The sequence below is a fragment of the Ascaphus truei genome, chromosome 8, assembly GCF_040206685.1.
Source record: "Ascaphus truei isolate aAscTru1 chromosome 8, aAscTru1.hap1, whole genome shotgun sequence".
Classification (NCBI taxonomy): Eukaryota; Metazoa; Chordata; class Amphibia; order Anura; family Ascaphidae; genus Ascaphus; species Ascaphus truei.
In genome coordinates, this window is record NC_134490.1 from 41,533,764 (window position 1) to 41,559,462 (window position 25,699).

A 25,699-nucleotide genomic window follows, 5' to 3' on the forward strand; every position below is an offset into this window, starting at 1 on the left:
CGGAAATGACATCCTCCATTTTCCGGTCCTGGGAGTGGACTGTCATCATGTATTTAAATTGCATTTGTTTGATATATTGGGATCGCCTTCCTGATGAAAGGCCGCCGTGGGCCTGGAACGTCGCTTTATTTATATATTGCCTGCTCCTTAAAAAACACCTTCTGGTGAAAATCAATTGCTTTTTATTTTCAAAGAAGTGTTCCTTATGAATTAATGCTGTTAAGACCACGAGCCTGCAAATTGAGTGTGTGGTCTCCTTTTATTCTACATTTAAATGTTTATGGCTCATAGCTGAGTGATTGACACCTTTTATTACCTAAACCTGACGCCTAAAAGAATTTTAAATCATGTTTTAAAGTCAGTTTGTAAACATGGTGAGCTGAGACTTGGGAGGAGTTTGATTTAGTCTGGTTGCTGCCTTTTCCTGATATCACTGTGAGTTCAACAGGAGTTTGCACAGGCAAAGCCCCTCTCTTCCACTCCCCTTATATTTATTGGGTCTCAGATAACGACATGGTGGACTAAGGCCAGGTCCACGCTGGCTACTGCAGCGCCCGCTGGTCTTTCCCACTGCAGCTCACTGCAGACCGGGGGACTCGGCTGCACCCGCCGCCAGCCTCGCAGGCACACGTGCAGTGCAGGCAGCGGGGCCGTAGCCTAAGGCAGTCAGCGCGCCCGCACTGCAGACAGGCGGGGCGCTGACAGACACAGACCGCGATATGCGGTCTGTAGGGAGCCGGGAGGGGGGCGGGAGTGGGAGGGAGGGGGGCGGGAGTGGGAGGGAGGGGGGCGGGAGTGGGAGGGAGGGGGGCGGGCTCTGATCGTGGTGCCGTCCACACACACATACACACATTAACACATACACACATACACTCACACACTTTAATAACCCGCAGCTCCTTCCCTGCTCCCCGCCAAAGGCTCCTCCCATCTAGCTCCTTCCCTCCCCTCCTCCCCATTGGCTGACTCGCTTACTACGTGACGCGTCAACGCCGAAAATCACTAGATTCTTGCAGCATCGGCCGGCTGACGCGTCACAGTACGTAGTCAGCCCTGCCGGAAGGAGGCAGCGGGGGCAGGGACCATTCGGGCAAGGGTCTGGTGGTTCGCGGCTGCGCGCCTTGCCGGCTGCAGCGGGTTCGCAGCCTTAGGCCTCGGTCCCGCTGCGCTCGTTGGCGCGGGCGGCCACACGCGAGTTCCCCACCAGCAGGGGAATCCTGCGGAGCCGGTCCCGGTCCCCCCTGGCGGCACAGAGCACTACACGCTGTGGCGCGTCAGCCGCTATGGGACACAAGAAAATGGTATTCCCTAGCGTTGACGCATCACGTGGTGTGGCTGTGAGCCAATGGGGAGGGGAGGCTTCGGGAGGAGGAGAGGCTTCGGGGAGCGGGGAGGAGTGTGGAGTGAAAGCGTGAGTGCCTGTCTGTGTGTGTGTCTGAGTGCGTGAGTGCCTGTCTGTGTGTGTGTATGTGTGTGCCTGAGTGCGTGAGTGCCTGCCTCTGTCTGTGTGTGTGTGTGTATGAGTGCGTGAGTGCCTGCCTCTGTCTCTGTGTGTGTGTATGTGTGTGCCTGTGTGTGCCTGTGTGTGTGTGTATGTGTTTGTTTTACTTACCCTCAGCAGCTCCAGCCCGAGTCCGTGGAGGGAGGGGGGGGAGAGTAGCGGGTCCCTCCACTCAAGCCACGCCCCCCTCCCTGTCAAACCTCCCCCTCCCGCCCACCTCCCGCTCCGGCTCCCTACAGACCGCATATCGCGGTCTGTGTATGTCAGCGCACCGCCTGTCTGCAGTGTGGGCGCGCTGACTCTGGGAGCGGGGCCTTAGCCTTAGGGTAACGAAAACAGTTGATTGACAAACACTTCCCCATTCAGAGGCCCCTAAGGATAGTGTGATCAAATCAATTTGATTGTTAAATTGTTTACAAAGGGTTGTTTATAGACGTTTATGTGGGATCACACTGTTAATGGGTTAAATATAGGTGATTTAAATTTTTTTTTACACTTTCAATGTCTTGATAGTAAATAAATGTTTTAGAGGTTTTAAAAGGCTTTACCTAATCTCTGTTTGGAAACTGTTACAAATACAGGAACATTGTTGATCAAATTTGTCACCCTTTATCAATTAGTTGAATCTAATTAAGCTGCCATAGTTTGCCAAAGAACAAATAGAAACATATAACTTTTACGCAGAAAGCAAATGAGCGCAAGTTTTCATTTAAGGATGATTGAATCTACTGAAGAAAGTCTATTACATTGGTACGTTAATTAGTAAATCAGTAGAGTTGAGGGTTGCCCCTTTCTACTGAAGGCCGACCCGGAGAAAAATGGAAAAAAATATTCGCTCTTACCTGCAGCTGCGTGGTGCGATGGTGCCTCCCGGCATCCCCCCACATCTCCCCCTACAACTCCTATGAACTTGGCTGCGCGGCATCAAATGACACCGCGTTGCCATGACAGCGGGACGCTACGTAACGTCATATTGCGATGCGTCTAGTTGCCGTGGCACCGTGACGTCGCTGCTTGAGCTTCACAGATCTTCCCTAAGACAACGAGCATTTTTTGGGGGGTGTAGCTACTACATCCTGGGGCCAGAACCCATGACATTGTAGCTACGTTGTGGGGCACTCAAAGCGTTAAACATGTCAATCTTTTCAGGTCACTTTGCTCCTACATGGGACAAAGCCTGTAACTCGGCCTCTGTAAGCGCCGTGCCCCTCCACCCCCCGAAAATCTCGCACCCCCAGTTTGCGCACCCCTGATTTAACTCTTCAAACGTGTCACTGTTATTAGGTCACTTTGGTCCTACATTTGACTGACCCTTAAAGCGAAGGAAAAAATGAGTGTGGGTAAGGATGTGTCTGTCCAATCGTTTCATTTTCAGTAGAGATGATCTGGCAGGAAGTATATAAGTGTAAGAACTAGACAAGCACGTGACTTCCACATAGGGGAAGTGAAGAGTAAATTCTAGGACTCACCTTGTGGGGAGCAGATACAGGCGGGTGACAATGAAAACCGCAGCGAAGACAATGAACAGGACGTCACACACTCTCTTCCACTTGGTGTAATTAAACATCTTCGCTAACTGGGAAGGAAAGAGAATATCCTGTTGTGAACAAGGTCAAAAAACTTTTACTGACAGAGGCTCCCAGCAAATTTCAAGTCATCACCACCATCACTAGTCCATCACCAATATCACCAGCCCATCCTAAATCATCACCAACCCATCCCAGGCCATCCCCAACATCACTAGCCAATCCTAAATCATTACCAAGATTAGAAGCCACTTCCAGGTCTTTACAAACAGCACTAGTATCACAACCAATCACAGGTCGTTACCAACAGCACTACCATCACCAGCCAATCCCAGGTCGTTACCAACAGCATTAGTATCACCAGCCAATCCCAGGTCTTTACCAACAGCACTAGCATCACCAGCCAATCCCAGGGCGTTACCAACAGCACTAGTATCACCAACCAATCCCAGGTCGTTACCAACAGCACTAGCATCACCAGCCAATCCCAGGTCGTTACCAACAGCACTAGCATCACCAGCCAATCCCAGGTCGTTACCAACAGCACTAGTATCACCAGCTAATCCCAGGTCGTTACCAACAGCACTAGTATCACCAGCCAATCCCAGGTCGTAACCAACAGCACTAGTATCACCAGCCAATCCCAGGTCGTTACCATGGTCGCTGTGTGCTCAGTGCCTGAAGTGGTGGCCTAAAGGTACAATCCCACCAAGCCAGCCAAAAAAACAACCATTGTAAAGAATGTTATCGAATTAGCCTCCTTAAACTAATGCAACTGTGCTAATAGCAAATATTTGGCTACTTTTCTTTCTTTAGAAATTAATTACACATTTAATTGATTTTGGGCTTCTGGATGGAAGCTATTTGTCAATCAAGTGTTTTCATTACCCTTCTCCCACCCTGTCCTTATCAGATAGCCAATAAAGATAAGAGGAAGTAGGGGCAGGGGTATGCCTTTGCAAACTCTTGTTGAACACACAGTGATATCAGACAAAAGGGAGCAGCCAGAGGAAATCAAACCCCTCCCACGTCTAAAATCACCATGTTTACAAACAAAATAATAATAATTAAAAAATACTTTTAAAGTGTCTGAATTGGGTAAAAAAGGTATCACAGAGAGGAGACCCTGTCACTGCCATTGGTACACTTTGTTTCTAGGAGGGACCGTCCCCTTAATTAGTAACAGAGAAGCAGTTACATGGTATAGTTTATTAACTTTGCATGTCACAGTGAGGGCACCTTTAACTGTGGACGCAAATTATTCTTTTGCTTGTCCGATAGTCCCATACATCTGTAACCCATTTATATGGCAGCTGGAGTCCAATGTATAAGGTTTCCATATCTATATCATGTACTATTTAACTTTATCACTTTAGTGAACATATAAGATAGGGGGCTGAGGGACTCTGATGATGTTATCATCATTTCTAATAATAACCTCTGGATTTCTGTCATTGTCCCCTCTGCTCCTTCTTACTGTGACTGTCACATTTCTCTATCACTGTCATTGTGCCTCTGTCCCCACTGCTCCCTCTTACTATATCTTTTTTTTAGCCTTACACGGGATTGACAATATTATCCATTATACATATCACTGTCATTAGGTCACTTTGATCTTGTGAGGCTGGCCTTTCAACCTATTAAATATGTCACTGTTATGTCACATTGCTCCTACATGGTCCTGATTCCTTTAAACAGGTCACTTTCATTAGGTCACTTTGCTTCTATATGGGACTGACCATTTAACACATCACTGTTTTTAGGTCACTTTGCTGACCCTGTAATATTCTGGCAATATCATGCTGCACTGCACTTTATTCATTGGGTTATCTTTACACTTTGCCTTAAACATAAGTCTCGTGCTCTTGTTCTCTCCCCCTTCCCACATGGAAGACGGATGGTGAAGTAGGATGGGGGCCATAATACGGCTTTGTTCTGTCTGCACATGTCGCAGCTCTATCTCAAAGGACCTTTTTTCCCTGAGCACAGTGAGTGGTTTGAGATGCTGATTCTGCAGGGGCCTGATCTGCATTTCACTATAAGAAGAACCTTTGTTCTCCCTACTATGTGGTTTGAAATTCGAAATACCTTTCTATTGTACTGGAGGGGGTGAAAAACGATGGCATTTTCCGTGCCAGGCTCACGCTCCTCCTTTTTTTTTTTTTTAATCGCCGTATTTAAAAGTAGGAGAAAAGGGAGCTAACGACAGTGACGTGTTTAATGGGTTAAAGAGTCAGTCCCATGGCATAGAGAGAGAGGCAGGGAGAGAGATAGAGGCCAGGAGAGAGTGATAGAGGCAGGAAGAGATAGATAGAGGCAGGGAGAGATAAATAGAGGCAGGGAGAAAGAGATAGAGGCAGGGGGAGAGATAGAGGCCAGGAGAGTGAGAGGTAGAGGCAGGAAGAGATAGAGGCAGGGAGAGATAAATAGAGGCATGGGGAGGGAGGCAGGAAGAGATAGATAGAGGCGCAGGGAGAGAGAGGCGCAGGGAGAGAGAGAGGCAGGGAGAACGAGATAGAGGCAGGGAGAGGGTGATAGAGGCAGGGAGAGGGTGATAGAGGCAGAGAGAGCAATAGAGGCAGGGAGAGAGAGAGAGGCACAGGGAGAGAGAGAGATAGAGGCAGGGAGAGAGAGATAGAGGCAGGGAGAGAGATAGAGGCAGGGAGAGAGAGATAGAGGCAGGGAGAGAGAGAGGCAAGGAGAACGAGATAGAGGCAGGGAGAGGGTGATAGAGGCAGGGAGAGGGTGATAGAGGCAGAGAGAGCAATAGAGGCAGGGAGAGAGAGGCACAGGGAGAGAGAGATAGAGGCAGGAAGAGATAAATAGAGGCAGGAAGAGAGAGATAAAGGCAGGGAGAGAGAGAGGCACAGGGAGAGAGAGATAGAGGCAGTGAGAGCGTGATTGGGACAGGGAGAGAAAGAGAGATAGAGGGAGAGAGAGGCAGAGAGAGACAGGGAGAAAGAGATAGAGGCCAGGAGAGAGAATTAGAGGCCGGGAGAGAGAATTAGAGGCCGGGAGAGAGAATTAGAGGCCGGGAGAGAGAATTAGAGGCAGGGAGAGAGAAAGAGGAGGGCGAGAGATAGAGGCATGGAGTGAGAGAGAGAGGAAGGGACAGAGAGAGGAAGGGACAGAGAGAGAGAGGAAGGGACAGAGAGAGAGAGGCAGGGACAGAGAGAGAGAGGCAGGGACAGAGAGAGAGAGAGGCAGGGACAGAGAGAGAGAGAGGCAGGGACAGAGAGAGAGAGAGGCAGGGACAGAGAGAGGGAGAGGCAGGGACAGAGAGATAGAGAGAGGCAGGGACAGAGAGAGAGAGAGAGAGAGGCAGGGACAGAGAGAGAGAGAGGCAGGGACAGAGAGAGAGAGAGGCAGGGACAGAGAGAGAGAGAGGCAGGGACAGAGAGAGAGAGAGGCAGGGACAGAGAGATAGAGGCAGAGACAGAGAGATAGAGGCAGAGACAGAGAGAGAGAGAGACGTAGAGGCAGGGCAAGAGGTAGAGGCAGGGAGTGAGTTATAGGGCAGGACGAACATGATAGAGGCAGAGAGAACACGAAAGAAGCAGGGAGCGAGATATAGAGGAGAGACGGAGAGAGAGATAGAGGCAGGGAGAGAGATAAGAGGCTGGAAGTGAGAGATAAGAGGCAGAGAGAGAGAGAGAGACAAGGAGAGACAGAGACAAGGAGAGAGAGATAAGAAGAATTCATGCTTCCTAGCTCTTTCATGTCCTCACTCTGCAGAGCTCTATCACATTTCCTTAATTGTTCCCAGCACATGCCTCCTTACCTCCAAAATGTGGTCAGCAGCATCATGCAGAAGCATCACCAACGTCCCTGCACGGATGTAGTTAGCACAGTATGAGAACATGATCAGGAAGATCGTGGCAAAGTGATGGACTATCTGCTCCTTCAGATCCTAGAAGGCACAAACAGATCTTATTGTGCTGATAGTATATACAGGAAAGTTTGTGTGCGTGTTTATGTGATTGAGTATTTTTCAATATGTAGCTATTTAATATGTGCATGTGCTCTTAAGTGGTATTTTTATTTGCTATTTAATATGTGAAACGATGTATCATTCTATCTAATAATATATTTATGTATATATGACAAACAAATATGCATAATCTGCGCTCCTCCCAAATTGGCTTGTCATTTATTAGTGAAAATCAAAATGTTGATCCTATGTCTAATAACAAAGGAGTCATTTAGCTGCATCTTTTGATAAAAAAAATGATTCAAGCCTGGTAACTCAGTCAATGTAAACTTAATATATTGTAATAAAAATGGCGGGGAATATTAAATATTTTAATCGATCATGTATTTCAGGGGTTAGAAATTGTGTTTATGACAGATCAAGACCCTTCCTGTGTCTGTGCTAACCTACAAAGAGGGCTTAATTGAGGGGCTATCACTGATCGCCCACGAAAAGTGAAATGTGTGTAGTTTAGAAGACTATTGACGATAGCCAGATACTGGGCTTTCAGCTTCAAAGAAAACTGTAACATTCTTGAATGATCCCTTGTTCATCACAAAGAGAGGTGACAAACAGGTCACCACTTAGTTGGAGGACTTTATTAAAAATGAGGATATCATGTGACGACATCTATTCTGAACTATAATAGGTATATATTTGGCATTGTTGCAATTATATTAATCAAATCATACCACACACTTCATGGGTAAGACGTGCAAAAGACAGATAACTGTTTCTCCTGCAAAAAATAGATGTAAATGCTATCAATTTTATATGCAGGCATGTATGTGAAGTACACAAACAACGGTGAAGATGCGTCTGTCTAAGTATTAGAGAAATTAAGATATGAGGCCTTTCATATATTTAGGCAGACTGTAAACATCAAGAAACTTCGTCTTTTTCTTCTAAGTGGTAAAACTGTCAACCCAGTAGCTGATTTATGACAGGGTGGAATTATGTTGTTTCAATGGGGAAGAGATAGTACAAAAGTCTCACCAAGGTAATATTAAAATCAGAATTTAACAGAGGTGTGTTTTGGTATCGGGACACGTGAATTCTCTTCTACTCTAGTGACCTCTCTGAGACAGGACCCCTGACATATTGTAACTTACCGTTTAGGGATTTCTGTTTGTTTTATCCTTTTATTTTAAGAAACTGTTCTGCATTTATTGTAACTGTATGTTCTTGTAATTAATTTGTATGTAATCTAAGCACTGTCTTTTTGTATATTAAAGCCAAACTTTAATAAGTGATACTTTGGGCTCTGATTGAACTGGTTGCACGCTTTGTAGAGAGTATTTAAATTTTCGGACACATTATGCTACAACAGATTTTTGTGTGTTAAGTGCATAGTTTTTCTTTAATAAACAGACCTGAGACCCTGGCAGATATATATTAATGACATATTTTTGCATATTTCTTGGGTGGTGGAAGCAGGTAGATATGATTGTAATCTAGTAAGGGGTGAATATTAACTTATTAAAAGTACCTTGCGCAGGAGAAAGGTGAGTTGGCTAGAGTAGCCATGTGTATTAACCCTGGTTGCATATCTAAGTCACATGCTCACAAGTGTGCTGGTCGTGACAGATGGTATTTTGGGAAAGACTGAGGGGAGATATTTTTCATTTTAGGGACCTTTGCGGAAGGTGTAAAGTGGGCCAGCTAGAGAGTTGTGTATTAACCCTTGTCCCGTATGCAGGTCATGTGCTCACAGGAGGGCCCTATGTGACACACACACATGACGGAAAGACTGCGTGGGCTATAGGCCCCTTTTCACTGTGTCACCCTGCGGTGGGAGGGACAGACAGGGCAAGGTCTCACCTTCCTCTTCACATCAAATGCTACGGTGAGAAGCAGTGACCAGTAGAATCCCAATTGCAGCATATAATACCAGTACAGAGACAGGATTAAAGGCTGCGGCAGAGAAAAGGGGAACAACAGTATGAGGATAGATATCCTTTGTATCTAAAGCCCTCTCCCGCCTTAAACCTTTCTCACTGACTGCCCCACACCTCTGGAATGCACTTCCCCTCAATACCCGACTAGCACCCTCTCTATCCACCTTTAAGACCTACCTTAAGACACACCTGCTTAACGAAGCAGATGGGTAGCACCGTGGCTAACACTATACACCTGACACACTTATCAGTATGCCCTCCTACTGTATCTGTATGTTCCTCCGACCAATTAGATTGTAAACTCTTCAGAGCAAGAACTCCTTTTCCTAAGTGTTACTTTTATGTCTGAAGCACTTATTCCCATGATCTGTTATTTGTATTATTTGTTATTTATATGATTGTCACGTGTATTACTGCTGTGAAGCGCTATGTACATTAATGGAGCTATATACATAAAGTCATACATACATACTGTACCTATAAATAGTGTGGATAAGTGATAAAGCAAGGGAGAGGGTCCTTCCCATCTCCCTGCGCATACTCCCTTCCCATCTCCCTGCGCACACTCCCTTCCCATCTCCCTGTGCACACTCCCTTCCCATCTCCCTTCGCACACACTCTCTTCCCATCTCCCTGCGTACACTCCTTTCTCATCTCTCTGCGCACACTACCTCCTTATCCACTACCTTCCTATCTTCTCGCTCACACCTCCTTCGGATCTCCCTGTTCACAGTTCCCACTCTTCTCACTACTCACACTCCCATCCCATCTCCCTGCTCACATTCACCTCTGTAACTTCTCCCTCCTAACCAGTCTATATTTACTGCATATTCAATTACAAGTATTATTCTGTTTTCATAGCAAGGCTTCCTGGAGCCAAAATCAGCAAACCTACTAGATTATTCAATTACAAAGTCTAAAGGGGATATGTATCAAGTGTCACGAACTGCAGCATTACTTCAGAATCAGGCGCAGTTTGGAAAGGATTAATAGGGAGCGGTTATAGGAGCAGTTAGGGGAGTAGTTATAGTAAGAGGTTATATTAGCTGTTAGAGGAGGAGTTATATAGGGATCAGTTAGGGGAGAAGTTATAGGGAGAGACTATAGGGGCAGTTAGGGGAGGAGTTATAGGAAGTGACTACAGGAGTCGTTAGGTAAGCCGTTATAGGGAGCTGTTATAAGAATAGTTAGATGATGTGTTATAGGAGCAGTTAGGGGAGGAGTTATAGAGAGCGGTTATAGGACTAGTTGGGGGAAGAGTTATAGGGCGAGGTTCTGAAAGAAGTTAGAGGAGTTATAGGGAGCGGTTATAGGAGCATTTAGGGGAGAGGTTATAGGCAGGGACATTTTTTTAAATTTTCCCGCCCATAGGCACTTACATTTTTGCCACCCTGGCCTCCTCCTCTTGTAGCGTCCCGACGTCACGTGGTGATGCGTTTCCATGACAATGGGACGCCATGTTGTCATAGCAACGCATCGCCACGTGACATCTGCTGCAGAAGGAGGTAAGAGACCTTTACGAAGGCACCACGCTCTCCCCCGGCAATCAGTTTAATTGTTGTGGCTAAGAGAGCGGGGCCCAATAGGCCTATGCCTAAATATGGGTCTGGTTATAGGGGAAGCTAGGAGGTTGTTATAGAGAGTGATCATAGAAGCAGTTAGGGGAGAACTTATATGAAGTGATTATAGGGAGCAGAGGAGGAGTTATTGGAAGCGGTTACGGGAGGCGTTACAGGAGCAGTTATTGGGAGTGGTTAGGGGAGGGGTTATTTATAACAGTTATAGAAGCAGTTAAGGAGGATATATAGGGAGTGGTTATAGGAGCAGTTATAGGAACGGTTGTAGTATGCGTTTAGGGGAGCAGTGTGCAGACTGCTGCATATGAATATTTTGACGTTTCTGAGAACATGTCACCATTTGACACCTATGCTTTCAATGGCGTCACTTCCCTGCAGCTCTAACAGACATTTCCACTTGAGCACCGATTGCATGGAGAGATAAGGAAGTTCTGATCTCAAGCAGTTCTTATATATTTAGGATGTGGCTTTGTTTTCACACTGCCTGCTGCTCTTGATACTCACTTGATAAGGATATTCTGTCCAGAACTCGCGCTGGTTCCAAAGCCACGGCTTCTGTAACAACAAAAATCCCCAGAGGTGTAGTGGTTGAAGTATGATGTACCACTACTTTTTAATTTACATACCCAGATTATTACTGCTGTTATATTTAGCATTACTTTTTATTTTCTCACCCAAAGTACAGCTTTTTAATTGTCACACCAGAGGACCATTTTTTAATTTTCCCAAACCAGATTACCACTTTTACATTTTTTGCACCCAGAGTACCACTACTTTTTTTATGTTTACACATGCAAATTACCACTACTTTACTGACACACACAGTGCAACTCGGTTTTTATTTACAGTACTTTCTAATTGACTCACCCAGAGTACCAGTGTTTTTTTATTCACAGGCCCACAGCACAGCTCCTTTTTTTATTTACTAATTTACACTTCTACGTTCTTATTTAAGAAATGTTTGAATTCATCTACTAATTCATCTACTTTAGGAAGACCTTCTCTGATCCCAAGGAGGCAGTATCAGCATACTAGGTCCCAAAAATCTTTTTTCTATCACTGGCTCCTTAGAAATATTCAATCACTTGAAGATACAAAAACATTTCGGTAAAATTCAATATGGCCGACGGTACCATCCAATAGGAAGCCACACCTTCCTATTAGCCATCAGAAACTGCCAGATTGGGCAGCCATATTGTATCCCCAGGAGGGAACCATGTAAAAAAAGAATAGACAGGATTGCTGCTTTAACCCCTTTGGGTCCCCCAGGACATAGCTACTACGTCATTGGGTCTGGCACTCCAGGGGGCCCATGATCTAGCTGCAACGTCATACAATTTTTGTGCTCATTTTATGGAGCGCAATGACATGATCGCTCACAGAAGCAGTCACGCAAAGGGTTAAAGTGACCGATTTCCTTAATTGCATCTTGTGATAAATAAATATGTTTTGCTTTTCTTCAGGAACACTAAAATGCAGCATATCAGCTACTTCTGTTCATCAGTTTGACCATTGATGGCTTCATATTTCCTTTGTAAACAAAGAAGGGAACAAAACAATGAATCTGTGTCTTTGAGGACTGACAAACATTCTTATCTACAAAGGATGTTAGAGAAAGATGAAAAAAAAACCCTAAACATTTTGTTTGCAATAGAAAAGCTCAATGTTTCACAAATGATGTTTAGCAAAAAGTGTCCATCAGCTTCTCCTCTATTTAACCAATTAAAAATGTCACTGTTTTTGGACCAAGAAAGGACTGACCATTTAAAGCCGCAGTCCCCAATGTTCTCCCTTTTATTTCTTATCGTTCCTCCCGATTCCTGAGATATTTGCAAATAATCTACAAATATTGCCACAGTGTCACCAATACAAAGTCACTATGTCCTCTCGTGGTGTCACATCTCCAGGTGATGTTGCAGCTTTCTATTATCCATTGGAGCAAGCGAGCCTGACCCCACGACGATATTTTGTCCACCGGGCAAGTATTCACGCCTGCTGGACAAAACCAGTTATATCTCGGAGTGACAGGGCTTCCAGCAATGTGTTGTCATGGTAACGTGGCATCAAATGACGCAGGGGGGTCACATGATGTCAGAAGAGGCCGGCCACCAGGTAACAGGGGGGGGGAGCAGGCAGGGGGGGCGCACACTGAAAAGTTTGCACACCCCTGCTCCAGCACATGGGAGGTGAATGCTGGCAGAGAGGGGTCCCAGGGAACCAGCCCCTCTATTCCATGACACAGCGGCCACTGGAACTCGCCAGGAGGTGCACCTCATGGACCCCAACCCAGAGCGAGGGAAAAAGCCCAATATCACCTCCTTGGACATTGGGTGAGAGGTTGGTAAGAGGCATATTCTCCCAGCCCTGCATATAGGGACTGGGAAGTATTAGTTAGCCCTTACAAAGGATAAGGCTGATTGTGTGTGCTGCCTTAAAGCTGTATTGTTTGAAGCTACGGACTGAAAAAAGCCAAGGTTTATTTTCCCAATCTATATCTCCCTGGTTGTACCGCTGCACTCGTCTTCTACACTCGGGAACAAGGTTGGGGGACCCGGTTTAGGTTATAAAAAATTAAATGCCCCCACCACAAAAAAGTCAAGCAGTGCAGACTGCTGCTTTAAAACAATCCAGGTTTTTAGAAATGCACTTTATACCGGTAAAAAATGATGGGTTGTGATGGTGAATTCATAAAAAGCCTGAGTATTTTTACCCTTTGAGTGCCCCAAGACATAGTCACTTTGTCATGGGGTCTGGTAGTTCTTGGGCTCCGTGATGTAATGACCACGTCACGCTCAAGGAATTTTTATTTTTCAGGTTAGATCGTGTCCGGCGTTACCATGGAGCCCAGGTCATGATCTGTAGTGAAGGGGATTGGAAGAGGAGGGCTCCTCATTGCCCATTCCCAGGTTAAGGGCCACGGCAGTTACGTGACCACTTTCAACTGTGACCACTGTGCCGGCACACAAAAGGATAATGTCAAAGTCCTTAGTTCACTTAAGTCCTAGGAGGGATTGACCTGTTTAAGAACAAATAGTGGATTGCACAAGGAGGGCTTGACCGAAGTCTTCCACCATGGTTGTGTAGAACCGTCCCATCATGCACTTTTGCCTAACTGCAATTACAATGTAAGATTTCAACGGCAGAAAAAGGAAAGATTTTTTTTGTGTTGTTGTTGCCTTTTATTGCTACACGGGACGCTCCTGAAAATTGTCTCACTGCTTTCTCCTCCCCCCTCGCTCCTATATCCCCAGGGCGTCATTCCCATCCCATGCATTATCTCCCATATCATTTTACAGCTATGTGCCAAGGTCTCTTTATCTAATCTGCTAATCTGTAGTTACTCAATACAACAATGTGGGATAAGAGAGCAGGAGAGGCCCTGGTAAAGACTCAATATGTTGCATGCCCCTCTGGCACTGAAGGGGGTTAAAAAAATGAGGACATATCTGTGGACCCTATATTTACACGCTACACTAACAGTAGCTATACACAGTGCATGAGACATCCTTTTAACCCTTTCTCTGATGGAGAGGCCACAAACGCATTCAATTAAATAATAATTATTATTTATAATATTATAATTAAATAATTGATTAAACACGTTGACCACACCCACATATATGTGTGAGAAAAAGTGTTTCAGCGCAAAAACTTATTTCAAGTGATAATTGTGACTTGATGTTGGTGATAAAATATACGAAGGGGTAAAATAAAATACAACCCGTTTAATAAATGCGAGGTGCTGCTCCAAAATCCTGCCCGGGGTCAAAAACACGGTAGAGAACAAAACAGGAGCAGAGCTCTCGTGGGATATGAGAGAAAAAACACTAAATAGTGCCACACAGTGTGACAAAAAGGTTCCATTTTACATCGGAGAAGACTGGCGAGCTTTTAAACATTAAGGAATTTATCAACTGTAAATCTGATTTTGTAATTTATCTCCTTTATTGCCCTTCTGGCAAGCATATAGTGGTAGAACAACTAGGATGTTGCGTGTTAGGATCTTGGAACATAGGGCTAGAAAGCCATAGGGACCCACTTGACTATAAACAAGTATTGTACATAACTCTGATCCCACAGGAACTACATTTATTTCACTCAAACATTTTCCTTTAAATTGGGGGGAGTGATTGAGTCAGAACTTTATCCCAAAGGGAAACCTTTTGGATATTTAGACTTGGGACTTTGTCACCTGTAGGTCTAAATGTTGATATTGACTTTTATAAGTTTGGCCTCAATTGGAATTGGATTTGTACATATTTATTTATGGTTTTATATATATATATATATATATATATATATCAAATGGAAATATTACTGTATGTTCACTTGCATGTCTTAGACAAGTCTGCAACCCTGTCTTTCACCATTATCGCCCAGCATACAGCACTTCCACTGCAGCAAGGGATTCTGGGAAATGATATGCAAATGAGCACACAGTGCCACCTTTTGTCTAAAGCTCATATTACACGAGCAACCCTTAAGCCAATGCATGCTGTTTTAAACACAGCTTTTAAGCATAGGCTGGGGTGAGATGCAAAGCCAGTAAACCCACTCACAGACATGTTTCAACCTTGATGGGTATCATCAGTGTGAGGTTGGTTGTGCTGGCTATGCTGGTTTGAGACTAAGAGTCGGTATTCACCACACTTATTAAGGTTATGGTGGGTAAAAAAAGTGACAAAAACCCTCCACAGTAAAGCATATAGCAAATGGAAATATTGCTGTATGTTCACTTGCATGTCTTAGACAGGTCTGCAACCCTATCTTTCACCATTATCGCACAGCACTTCCACTGCAGCAAGGGATTCTGGGAAATGACATGCAAATGAGCACAAAGTGCCACCTTTTCATTTCCCAGAATCCCTTGCTGCAGTGGAAGTGCTGTGTGCTGGGCGATAATGGTGAAAGACAGGGTTGCAGACCTGTCTAAGGCATGCATGCAAGTGAACATACAGTAATATTTCCATTTGCTATATGCTTTACTGTGGAGGGTTTTTGTCACTTTTATTTTACCCACCATAACCTTAATAAGTGTGGTATATATATAGTTCTTGATTTTACTACTAGCTTTTTGCTATTCTACTATGTTTTAGCCTAGTTTTTGCCCTTTCTATCATGTTCTGTATCTAACCTCTCTCTCATTGATACAGATTGTCACTCCTGAACGTCATTCCATGTCCACTGTTTATTACTTTATTGTATTAAAGTTCTGTTGTCAGTGGAAGTGTAATTCTATCCATCATGATGTATCTGATGTCACGGATTGTACAACGGCGCGCAAATTGGCTGTTATTTAAAAACAGACTTTGTAGACTTGGATATTGTGCCCTCAAGGAAGCTGGTTGCCAGGTGAAACGCATTTTTTGCGTTTTTTGCGTTATTCCACTGAGCCTAAGAGGACCTTGTCCAGCTTGCACATATATCCTTTGAGGACTACCCAAGAATAGAACTGATTCCACGTGGAGGTGACTGCGTGGGGAGACTATTTGTGTTCATGCTGGTGGAGTCTGTAAGCTCAATACGCTCTTAACAATTTGTATCTACGTTGATTTTATTCTTTCCTGCTTACATAAAGTGTTTTACAGAATTATGCTATGTTGGCATTTTATCTTTTTCATACTTAAAACATCCTGGAGTGTGTCTCTGATCATTGCCTATACTCAGACCATCGCCATATATTCCACCATTGGTTCATAATGCTGAATTTTTTTTGGTGTGTGAATGTGTTTGACACTGGTTAATTGATCCTCCATGATTTTTTGCCATACTGTGTTGCATATGTTTGTGTGTGTTTCGGTTTTAGTACTGGTTTTTGTTTAAAAAAAAAAGTGTTAAACCAACTGGAGCTGTTTGGCTGGTTTGTATACTAGCAGAATAAATATTGTGCTCTCTGTATGCCAAACACTGTACCTGACATTGGCAATGCAATGGTGTTAAACTAACTGGCACTGATTGGCTATTATAGTAGCAGAGAAAAATCACCAATATATAATATATTTTTCAAGCACACTGTTAGTAATGAATAATCAGAGTGTATACTCACGTCGTACAAAACCGTGAGGCCAGTGATGAATGAAAAAAGGTAGAAAACAAACCTCCAGCTTAAGGAAAAAAAGAGATATTTTATTAAACCGTGTTGTAATCAACCCCTTCACTGCATGTTATTACATTGCTCTGCATGTTATTATGTCGCTCTCCACGTTATAACATCGCTCTGAGGTGTTAGCAAATGAGACACTGAAAGTACGATGAGGGAGGTAAGAGGAAATCCAGGCTAGAGCTTTGTTATGGATACTGTAGAGGGAGAGGGGGTTTGGCCCGATATTAAAGGGGTTGCACCCCATATGGCCACCTCCCGACCTCACCAGGGAGGCAAGGGGTTAACTGGACTGCGGTCCAGGAATGTGGCTTACACCTTGTCATGTCAGGAAAATGTATGTTCCCCTGTTCCCATGTTTCATTATAATCCTGTATTTTAAAAATGTTTTAAAGTGCATTTCTGTATCTCCGGTTCTGGAGGTCGCAGAGAGTTGAAATTTGGCCAATATGTAGTCACTGTAGGCATTAGAAACTGGCAAAATTTTGACCCACTGGGCCCACCAGAACGGAACTTATTAATATGTGAAGATATTAAAGTGTATATGGTATTTTGGATCTGCTCTGAAAATGCAGACTCCATCTGCTATGCTAATAGGTCAGGAAGGGCAGCCGGATGATTTAGCATAAGCCCTGTGATCAAAAGTTAACTGCCCTGATTGTTTACACTAGGAACCAAGTACTCATCAAAAGACTCTGCCACTCTAACTGTTTACCTGAGGGCAGAGAAGCATCAAACTGGAGTGGTTTGTAAGTGTAATATCTACACCTACAAACAATGAAGATCCTGCCAGATACTTTATCTGGTAGACTGGTCGTCGCCCCTGATTTAATTATGGGGCTACAGAAATAAGACCCTCAGAGTCCCAGTACGCATGGGCTAACTAGCTGGGGGGCATGGGTTAAACTGTGTTTCCACGTTAGGGATTGGATACAGAAAATTGTTCACCAATAGTCTGTATTCAATGTTAAGAATAGGGTTACAAAGGTATATAAACTGTGTCAACCCTACAGTTGTGGTTCTTCTGATTTCACCTTGAATGTCACCGGATTGCTGGAGAATTGCTAGCTGATACTTCTCCATTCCCCAACCCTAATTAAGTGTTACCTTCTTGCCTGTTAATTGTACTATATTACTGTGTTCACCTTTTTAAGGAATAAATATATTTTATTATATCTAAGCCTTGTTCAGTTCAACCCAGATATTTGGTGTTTGTTATATCTTGTCATAAGTTACCGTGACAGATACCAAGCATTGAAGAAGTGAAGGAGCACTGCTACCCACTCACCTGGCCTCACAGAATTTCTTGCTCGTGGTGGGCCTGTCTTGGTTTCTGCGGCATCTGAACCATTTCTCAACTTGGCGACTCAGCATATTACACTGCACAGATAAGCTGCAAACTTCAGCCTGCAACACAACCCAGAAAACAGGGTCGTAAATAAGACTAAGAGTCAACGTGACAAAGAAAAGACCAATGCTGTTATTTATTGGCTCGTGTCATTAGGTCACTTTGGTCCTACATTGGACTGACCTTTTTAACCCATTAAACTTGTCACTGTCATAAAGTCACTCTGGTCTACCGGAGACTGGCCCTTTAACCCATTATACTTGTTATTGTCATTAGGTCAATATGGCCTGGATCAGGGGTGTACAAACTTTTTTTGCTGCGCACCCCCTGCCTGCTCTACTGTTGCCGCGCCCCCCGTCACGTTGCCATGGTCACGCATCCTGAAGCCAGCTGAATCTCGGTAAGTACAGGTTGCAGAGGTCTCGCGTGGTCCCCCAGTATTTAAATGCCTTGGGGAAGAGTGTGGGACCTCTGCAACCACCAGCGCCCCCCTTAAAAAAAAAAATCTTGCGCGCCCCCCAGTTTGCACACCCCTGGTCTGGATGGAACTGACCATTTAACCCATTAAATACTTCACTATAACCAGATCTCAATGGTCTTAGGCAGAACTGACTCTAAAAATGATCCTATAATCTCATTCAACTGACATTTCCTTGAGGTAAAAAAAAAGTTGCTAAACATCCACAACAGCACTAGGTTTAGACACAAAAATACATTATTAAAGTAGCAATCCACCATAAATGGGGGCTACAAAAACCCAAGAAAGAGGAAATGCTCCGGTAAAAGAAATGTGTTTCTTAACACAGCTGGTGCCTTATTAGTTATAAAGCTGGGAGTTTTTGATACTGTATGTAGGGCCCTAGAAAAGTCACCTGCGTCATAAATTTCCCATCTAAGGTTCTGAAAAGCTAAAGGCAGCTACAACCCAAGTAAGAAGGAGAGTAGGCGACAGAGAGAGACAGGAGGCGACAGAGAGAGAGACTGCAGGAAGAGGAGGAGACAGAGGGATGACAAGGAGGAGGGAATGGAGAGTCGTGTGCACATGAGGCACGAGGGAGTGCAAAGAGAGGGGAGGAAGAAACAGAGAGACAGCAAGGAAAGGAGACAGATGAGAGAAGTAGGAGGGGAGTGTTTAGTGTGTGCAGAAAGGAGTAGACACAGTAAGCCAGGGACTGCAAAAAGAGGGGAGGAAAGAGTGCAAAAGAGGAGCAGAGCATGATGGTGGGGACAAGAGTCGGCATTATCGGGAGGGGTGAAAAGAAAGAGTAATGTTTCATTAATAACCTTTCAGATCTCCTAGATCGGCGTATGTTATGCTGGGTACGGCTAGATTTTAATATAAAGCTCTCATTTCATTCTGAGTTTCTTTAGTAGTGATGTGTTCCCAGTGTTAGATATATCTCTGTTGCTGGATCATTTGTTACATTGTATCTTTCTGTTACATGGGGGAGCTGACAGTTATGGGAAATTACATTGCTATCTGTCATACCTGCAAGTTCCTCAAAGTGGCAATATAGAGACTTTAAAAATGGTGACCGTGTGTTAATTGGTGTAATAGAAGGAGTAATAAGGAGCGGTTATATAGAACAATACGAGGCGTTATAGGAAGTGGTAATATGGGGCAATAGGAGGAGATGGGGAAGGGTTATAGGGGGCAATAGGAGTTACAGGGATGGGTTATAATCGAGCAAAAAGATGAGTTATAGTGAGTGGTTATATGGAGTAATGGGGTGCGGTAATATGGAGTAATACAGTAGGAGGAATTATATGAATGGTCATTCAGAGCAATAGCAGGAGTTATAGACGGAATTATAGGGAGCGGTTTTATGGAGCAATAGTAACAATTTGCATTAAATAAAGAAAACATAATTATTAGCTTCTAACATCTATCGTGATCTACATCTAAAAGGTGATCTCAAAGCAACACCAGTCTGTACATTTACATATAGCACCCAATATACAAATGAAGATGGCCTAATGTTCCCGTGAGCCGTGGAATTTCCCTCAGCTCCGGGAAAGCACCCGCTGCCGCTGCTGCTCCGCTATTGCAGTCTAGATGCAGTTTCTTCCGCGGCTGTATTGCAGTCTACATGCAGCTCCTCCCGCGGCTGTATTGCAGTGTACATGCAGCTCCTCCCGCGGCTGTATTGCAGTGTACATGCAGCTCCTCCCGCGGCTGTATTGCAGTGTACATGCAGCTTCTCCCGCGGCTGTATTGCAGTGTACATGCAGCTCCTCCCGCGGCTGTATTGCAGTGTACATGCAGCTTCTCCCGCGACTGTCTTGCAGTGTACATGCAGCTCCTCCCGCGGCTGTATTGCAGTGTACATGCAGCTCCTCCCGCGGCTGTATTGCAGTGTACATGCAGCTCTTCCCGCGACTGTATTGCAGTGTACATGCAGCTTCTCCCGCGGCTGTATTGCAGTGTACATGCAGCTTCTCCCGCGGCTGTATTGCAGTGTACATGCAGCTTCTCCCGCGGCTGTATTGCAGTGTACATGCAGCTTCTGCCGCGGCTGTATTGCAGTGTACATGCAGCTCCTCCCGCGACTGTATTGCAGTGTACATGCAGCTGCTCCCACGGCTGTATTGCAGTGTACATGCAGCTACTCCCACGGCTGTATTGCAGTGTACATGCAGCTGCTCCCACGACTGTATTGCAGTGTACATGCAGCTCCTCCCGCGGCTGTATTGCAGTGTACATGCAGCTCCTCCCGCGGCTGTATTGCAGTGTACATGCAGCTCCTCCCGCGGCTGTATTGCAGTGTACATGCAGCTCCTCCCGCGGCTGTATTGCAGTGTACATGCAGCTTCTCCCGCGACTGTCTTGCAGTGTACATGCAGCTCCTCCCGCGGCTGTATTGCAGTGTACATGCAGCTCCTCCCGCGACTGTATTGCAGTGTACATGCAGCTTCTCCCGCGGCTGTATTGCAGTGTACATGCAGCTTCTCCCGCGGCTGTATTGCAGTGTACATGCAGCTCCTCCCGCGACTGTATTGCAGTGTACATGCAGCTGCTCCCACGGCTGTATTGCAGTGTACATGCAGCTGCTCCCACGGCTGTATTGCAGTGTACATGCAGCTGCTCCCACGACTGTATTGCAGTGTACATGCAGCTGCTCCCGCGGCTGTATTGCAGTGTACATGCAGCTCCTCCCGCGACTGTATTGCAGTGTACATGCAGCTCCTCCCGCGACTGTATTGCAGTGTACATGCAGCTGCTCCCGCGGCTGTATTGCAGTGTACATGCAGCTCCTCCCGCGACTGTATTGCAGTGTACATGCAGCTTCTCCCGCGGCTGTATTGCAGTGTACATGCAGCTTCTCCTGTGACTGTATTGTAGTGTGCATGCAGCTTCTCCTGCGGCTATATTGCCGTGTACATGCAGCTTCTCCTGCGACTGTATTGCAGTGTACATGCAGCTTCTCCTGCGACTGTATTGCAGTGTACATGCAGCTTCTCCCGCGGCTGTATTGCAGTGTACATGCAGCTTCTCCCGCGGCTGTATTGCAGTGTACATGCAGCTTCTCCCGCGGCTGTATTGCAGTGTACATGCAGCTTCTCCCGCGGCTGTATTGCAGTGTACATGCAGCTTCTCCCGCGACTGTATTGCAGTGTACATGCAGCTTCTCCCGCGGCTGTATTGCAGTATACATGCAGCTTCTCCCTCGGCTGTATTGCAGTGTACATGCAGCTTCTCCCGCGACTGTATTGCAGTGTACATGCAGCTTCTCCCGCGGCTGTATTGCAGTGTACATGCATCTTCTCCCGCGGCTGTATTGCAGTGTACATGCAGCTTCTCCCGCGACTGTATTGCAGTGTACATGCAGCTGCTCCCGCGACTGTATTGCAGTGTACATGCAGCTGCTCACACGGCTGTATTGCAGAGTACATGCAGCTTCTCCCGCGGCTGTATTGCAGTGTACATGCATCTTCTCCCTCGGCTGTATTGCAGTGTACATGCATCTTCTCCCGCGGCTGTATTGCAGTGTACATGCAGCTTCTCCCGCGACTGTATTGCAGTGTACATGCAGCTGCTCCCGCGACTGTATTGCAGTGTACATGCAGCTGCTCACACGGCTGTATTGCAGAGTACATGCAGCTTCTCCCGCGGCTGTATTGCAGTGTACATGCAGCTTCTCCCGCGGCTGTATTGCAGTGTACATGCAGCTGCTCACGCGGCTGTATTGCAGTGTACATGCAGCTTCTCCCGCGGCTGTATTGCAGTGTACATGCAGCTTCTCCCGCGGCTGTATTGCAGTGTACATGCAGCTGCTCCCGCGGCTGTATTGCAGTGTACATGCAGCTGCTCCCGCGGCTGTATTGCAGTGTACATGCAGCTGCTCACGCGGCTGTATTGCAGTGTACATGCAGCTGCTCACACGGCTGTATTGCAGTTTACATGCAGGTGCTCCCGCGGCTGTATTGCAGTTTACATGCAGCTGCTCCCGCGGCTGTATTGCAGTTTACATGCAGCTGCTCCCGCGGCTGTATTGCAGTTTACATGCAGCTGCTCCCGCGGCTGTATTGCAGTTTACATGCAGCTGCTCCCGCGGCTGTATTGCAGTTTACATGCAGCTGCTCCCGCGGCTGTATTGCAGTTTACATGCAGCTGCTCCCGCGGCTGTATTGCAGTTTACATGCAGCTGCTCACACGGCTGTATTGCGGTTTACATGCAGCTGCTCCCGCGGCTGTATTGCAGTTTACATGCAGCTGCTCCCGCGGCTGTATTGCAGTTTACATGCAGCTGCTCCCGCGGCTGTATTGCAGTTTACATGCAGCTGCTCCCGCGGCTGTATTGCAGTTTACATGCAGCTGCTCCCGCGGCTGTATTGCAGTTTACATGCAGCTGCTCCCGCGGCTGTATTGCAGTTTACATGCAGCTGCTCCCGCGGCTGTATTGCAGTTTACATGCAGCTGCTCCCGCGGCTGTATTGCAGTTTACATGCAGCTGCTCCCGCGGCTGTATTGCGGTTTACATGCAGCTGCGCCTGCGGTTGGCTCAGGCTCTTACACTAAACTTGCCTCTGTAGGTTTCTTTCTTTGCTTAGCATAAAAGGCTTCCAGCACTGGTATAGCAGGGGGCTTCCTCCCATACTTCTCCCTTATACCCAGCTGCCTGCTCAGCGGTAAGGCCACAAACCTGCAAACAGAGTAATAATAGGATGAGGCCTGATCTGTTTGCAAACAGCAGAGTTAACCCCATAAACATGTTATTGACTTGTTTTGGTCCTACATGAGACTGTCCGTTTAACCCATTAAACATGTCACTTTGGTACTACAGGTGACTAACACTTTAACCTATTAAAGCAGCAATTCCGCCAATTGACCTACCTTTTTTGGGATCCAGGGGGTCTCCCGGACAGAACCACACTATATTCAGCTCTGGGGACCCCTCGGTTCCTATGATACTTAGCGGTAAAGGTACCAGCGTTCCCTCCTGTGCGAAGCCTCAATGTATGACAGTGGCTGGTGCGAAGCCTCAATGTATGACAGTGGCTGGTGCGAAGCCTCAATGTATGACAGTGGCTGGTGCGAAGCCTCAATGACATCACAACTTTCTACTGGCCCATGAGACACACAAAATGTAAGTCCCCATCTTATTTTCTACACAGGGGACTGAACGCTGCCACCTTTACCAATATGTATCTCTGAAACCAAGGGGTCCAAGAGCTGAAATTAGAGCGGTTCAGCTCCGGGGACGCCCTGGCCCCCATCCAGTAAAAAAAGGCGTGGTTCTTAAAAAATAAAAGAGAGAGAAGCTGGAATTGCTGCTTTACACTTTGCTGCCATATACAATGTGTGTGTGTATATTACACACGCACACACGTACATAGATTACCTGTTCAAATAGAATTATATCATTAATACACTATAAATGTATTATTATACATATTTATAGACATTTATTTGAATGTTATACTTCTACAGTATATAATTTTTTCATGCATTATAAAGTATGTGTATGTATCATCGTTATAGAGGTAGACCTCCAAGTGCATTTTTGGTAAAAACTCACTAAAAGCCCTTCCTGACTTGGAATTTCTTGATATTTCTATTGAAAAGCTCATTCCTTAAGTGCCTATTTAGTTACACTTCAGAGTTACCAAAACATAAAACTCATTAAGTATGATTTCGAAATAATGTCAAAGAGTACATTTAGTCGCCTTTTCCTCAGTACTCAAATAATGTAGTTAATGATTTTTACATCTACAATGAGATAGATAGATAGACATATATATACACACACACACACACACACACACACACACACACACACACACACACACACGAGACAGACAATATTTTTAGTAGCTGAGAGTTTGGTGGGGGAGAGGGTGGCTGTCCCAGCACATCCCCACCCCCTTAACACCCCAATTGGCGATGGCTGGGAGTCTCCATGAGTATTTGTTACACACACACACACACACACACACACACACACACACACACACACACACACACACACACACACACACACACACACACACACACACACACACACACACACACACACACACACACACACACTGCTGAAACTTATAGTATAGTTTTCACTGATTGAAACATAGGGGCCTATGCAGAGAGCAGCGCTTTTTAAAATTGGAGAGGGGAATAAAAAGTAGGTTTAATGGAGAGTTTTATTCTCCATATGCAGAAATGGGCGAAATCCGCTATTTTTAGCATTACTGCACGTGGAGAATTGTAAATGAGGCGATGCGCGCAGCTGAAAGGGAAGAAAAAAAATCGCGCATTTTTTTTCTCCCCTATAGCCGGCGAGCTCCTGCTTCTTGCCAAAATTGAAGAAAATCGCGCTAAAAACAGCCGCTAGATGGCGAGCGCGCCTTTCTGAATTCGGATATTTTTCAGACTGGCGAGATGTAGTTTCTCGCCAGCCGCGCGGCGAGATTTTCAAATAGAAAAAAAAAATGGCGCGTTTTTCCTACCTCGCCATTTTCAGCTGTTTTTTGCGCGATTTTCTCCGGAAAATGGCGAGATTTTAAATAGCGCTGCTCTCTGCATGAGGCCCATAGTTACATGTGTCAGATTTCGTTACAATAGGCTCAGTCACCTAGACCAGCGGTGCGCAAACTGGGGGGGCGTAGGAATTGTAAGGGGAGCACGGGCGGTTACAGTGGCCCCGCGCTCTTCCCCACGGCATTTATATTAAATGCCGGGGGAGGCGTGAGGCCTCTGTAACTCACTTACCTGCTGCCACTTGGGCCTTCGGCGATGCGTTGCCATGGCAACGCGCATCAAATGACGCGGTAGGGTCATGTGACGTCACATGACCCGCGACGTCATTTAACGCCGAGCCATCAGGAGAGGGCGGGGCCGTAGCTCAAAATGTTTGCACACCGCTGACCTAGACTGAACCTAATAAACAAGTCAGTGTCATTGTGAGACTTTGGTCTTGAGTGGGACTACAGCTTTAATGTTCTTACTCCCTGAATATGAACAGCAGATGAGACAGGGAATAAGAGGATTAATTTAGTGCTGCCTTTTAAATGATCCACATCACAGCTGCCCAGGGCTGTTGTAAAGGGCACAGCCACTTAGCATTGCATGCGATATACTGAAAGCGCTTAGTCATTTAACACTTTCTGTTCTATTTTTAGCAGCTGCTTTACAAGTATCTGTTTGTCTCTGTTTGCTGTTATTATCGCACTGTGTGGGCTTCGAGTGAAGGCCTGTCAGTGCGTGAGAGTGTGTGAGACACACTCGGAAGGAGTGAGGTGTATTGCTAGTGAGGGGGACACTGCTGAGGGGTGAGACTG

General features: G+C 45.6%; 1 protein-coding gene across 3 annotated transcripts in view; it reads right to left on the reverse strand.

Annotated features, from left to right (window-relative positions):
• CERS4 (ceramide synthase 4) overlaps positions 1–25,699 on the reverse strand; it is a 49,420-nt gene that overhangs the window by 4,468 nt on the left and 19,253 nt on the right. For all 3 annotated transcript variants that reach the window (XM_075611659.1, XM_075611656.1, XM_075611657.1), the window contains exons 3-9: positions 22,947–23,064; positions 17,861–17,979; positions 16,519–16,576; positions 10,977–11,027; positions 8,819–8,911; positions 6,809–6,937; positions 2,971–3,077 (exon numbers count right to left, since the gene is read on the reverse strand). In XM_075611659.1, the coding sequence (XP_075467774.1) occupies positions 2,971–3,077; positions 6,809–6,937; positions 8,819–8,911; positions 10,977–11,027; positions 16,519–16,576; positions 17,861–17,979; positions 22,947–23,064 (675 nt within the window). The remainder of the gene's footprint in view (positions 1–2,970; positions 3,078–6,808; positions 6,938–8,818; positions 8,912–10,976; positions 11,028–16,518; positions 16,577–17,860; positions 17,980–22,946; positions 23,065–25,699) is intronic.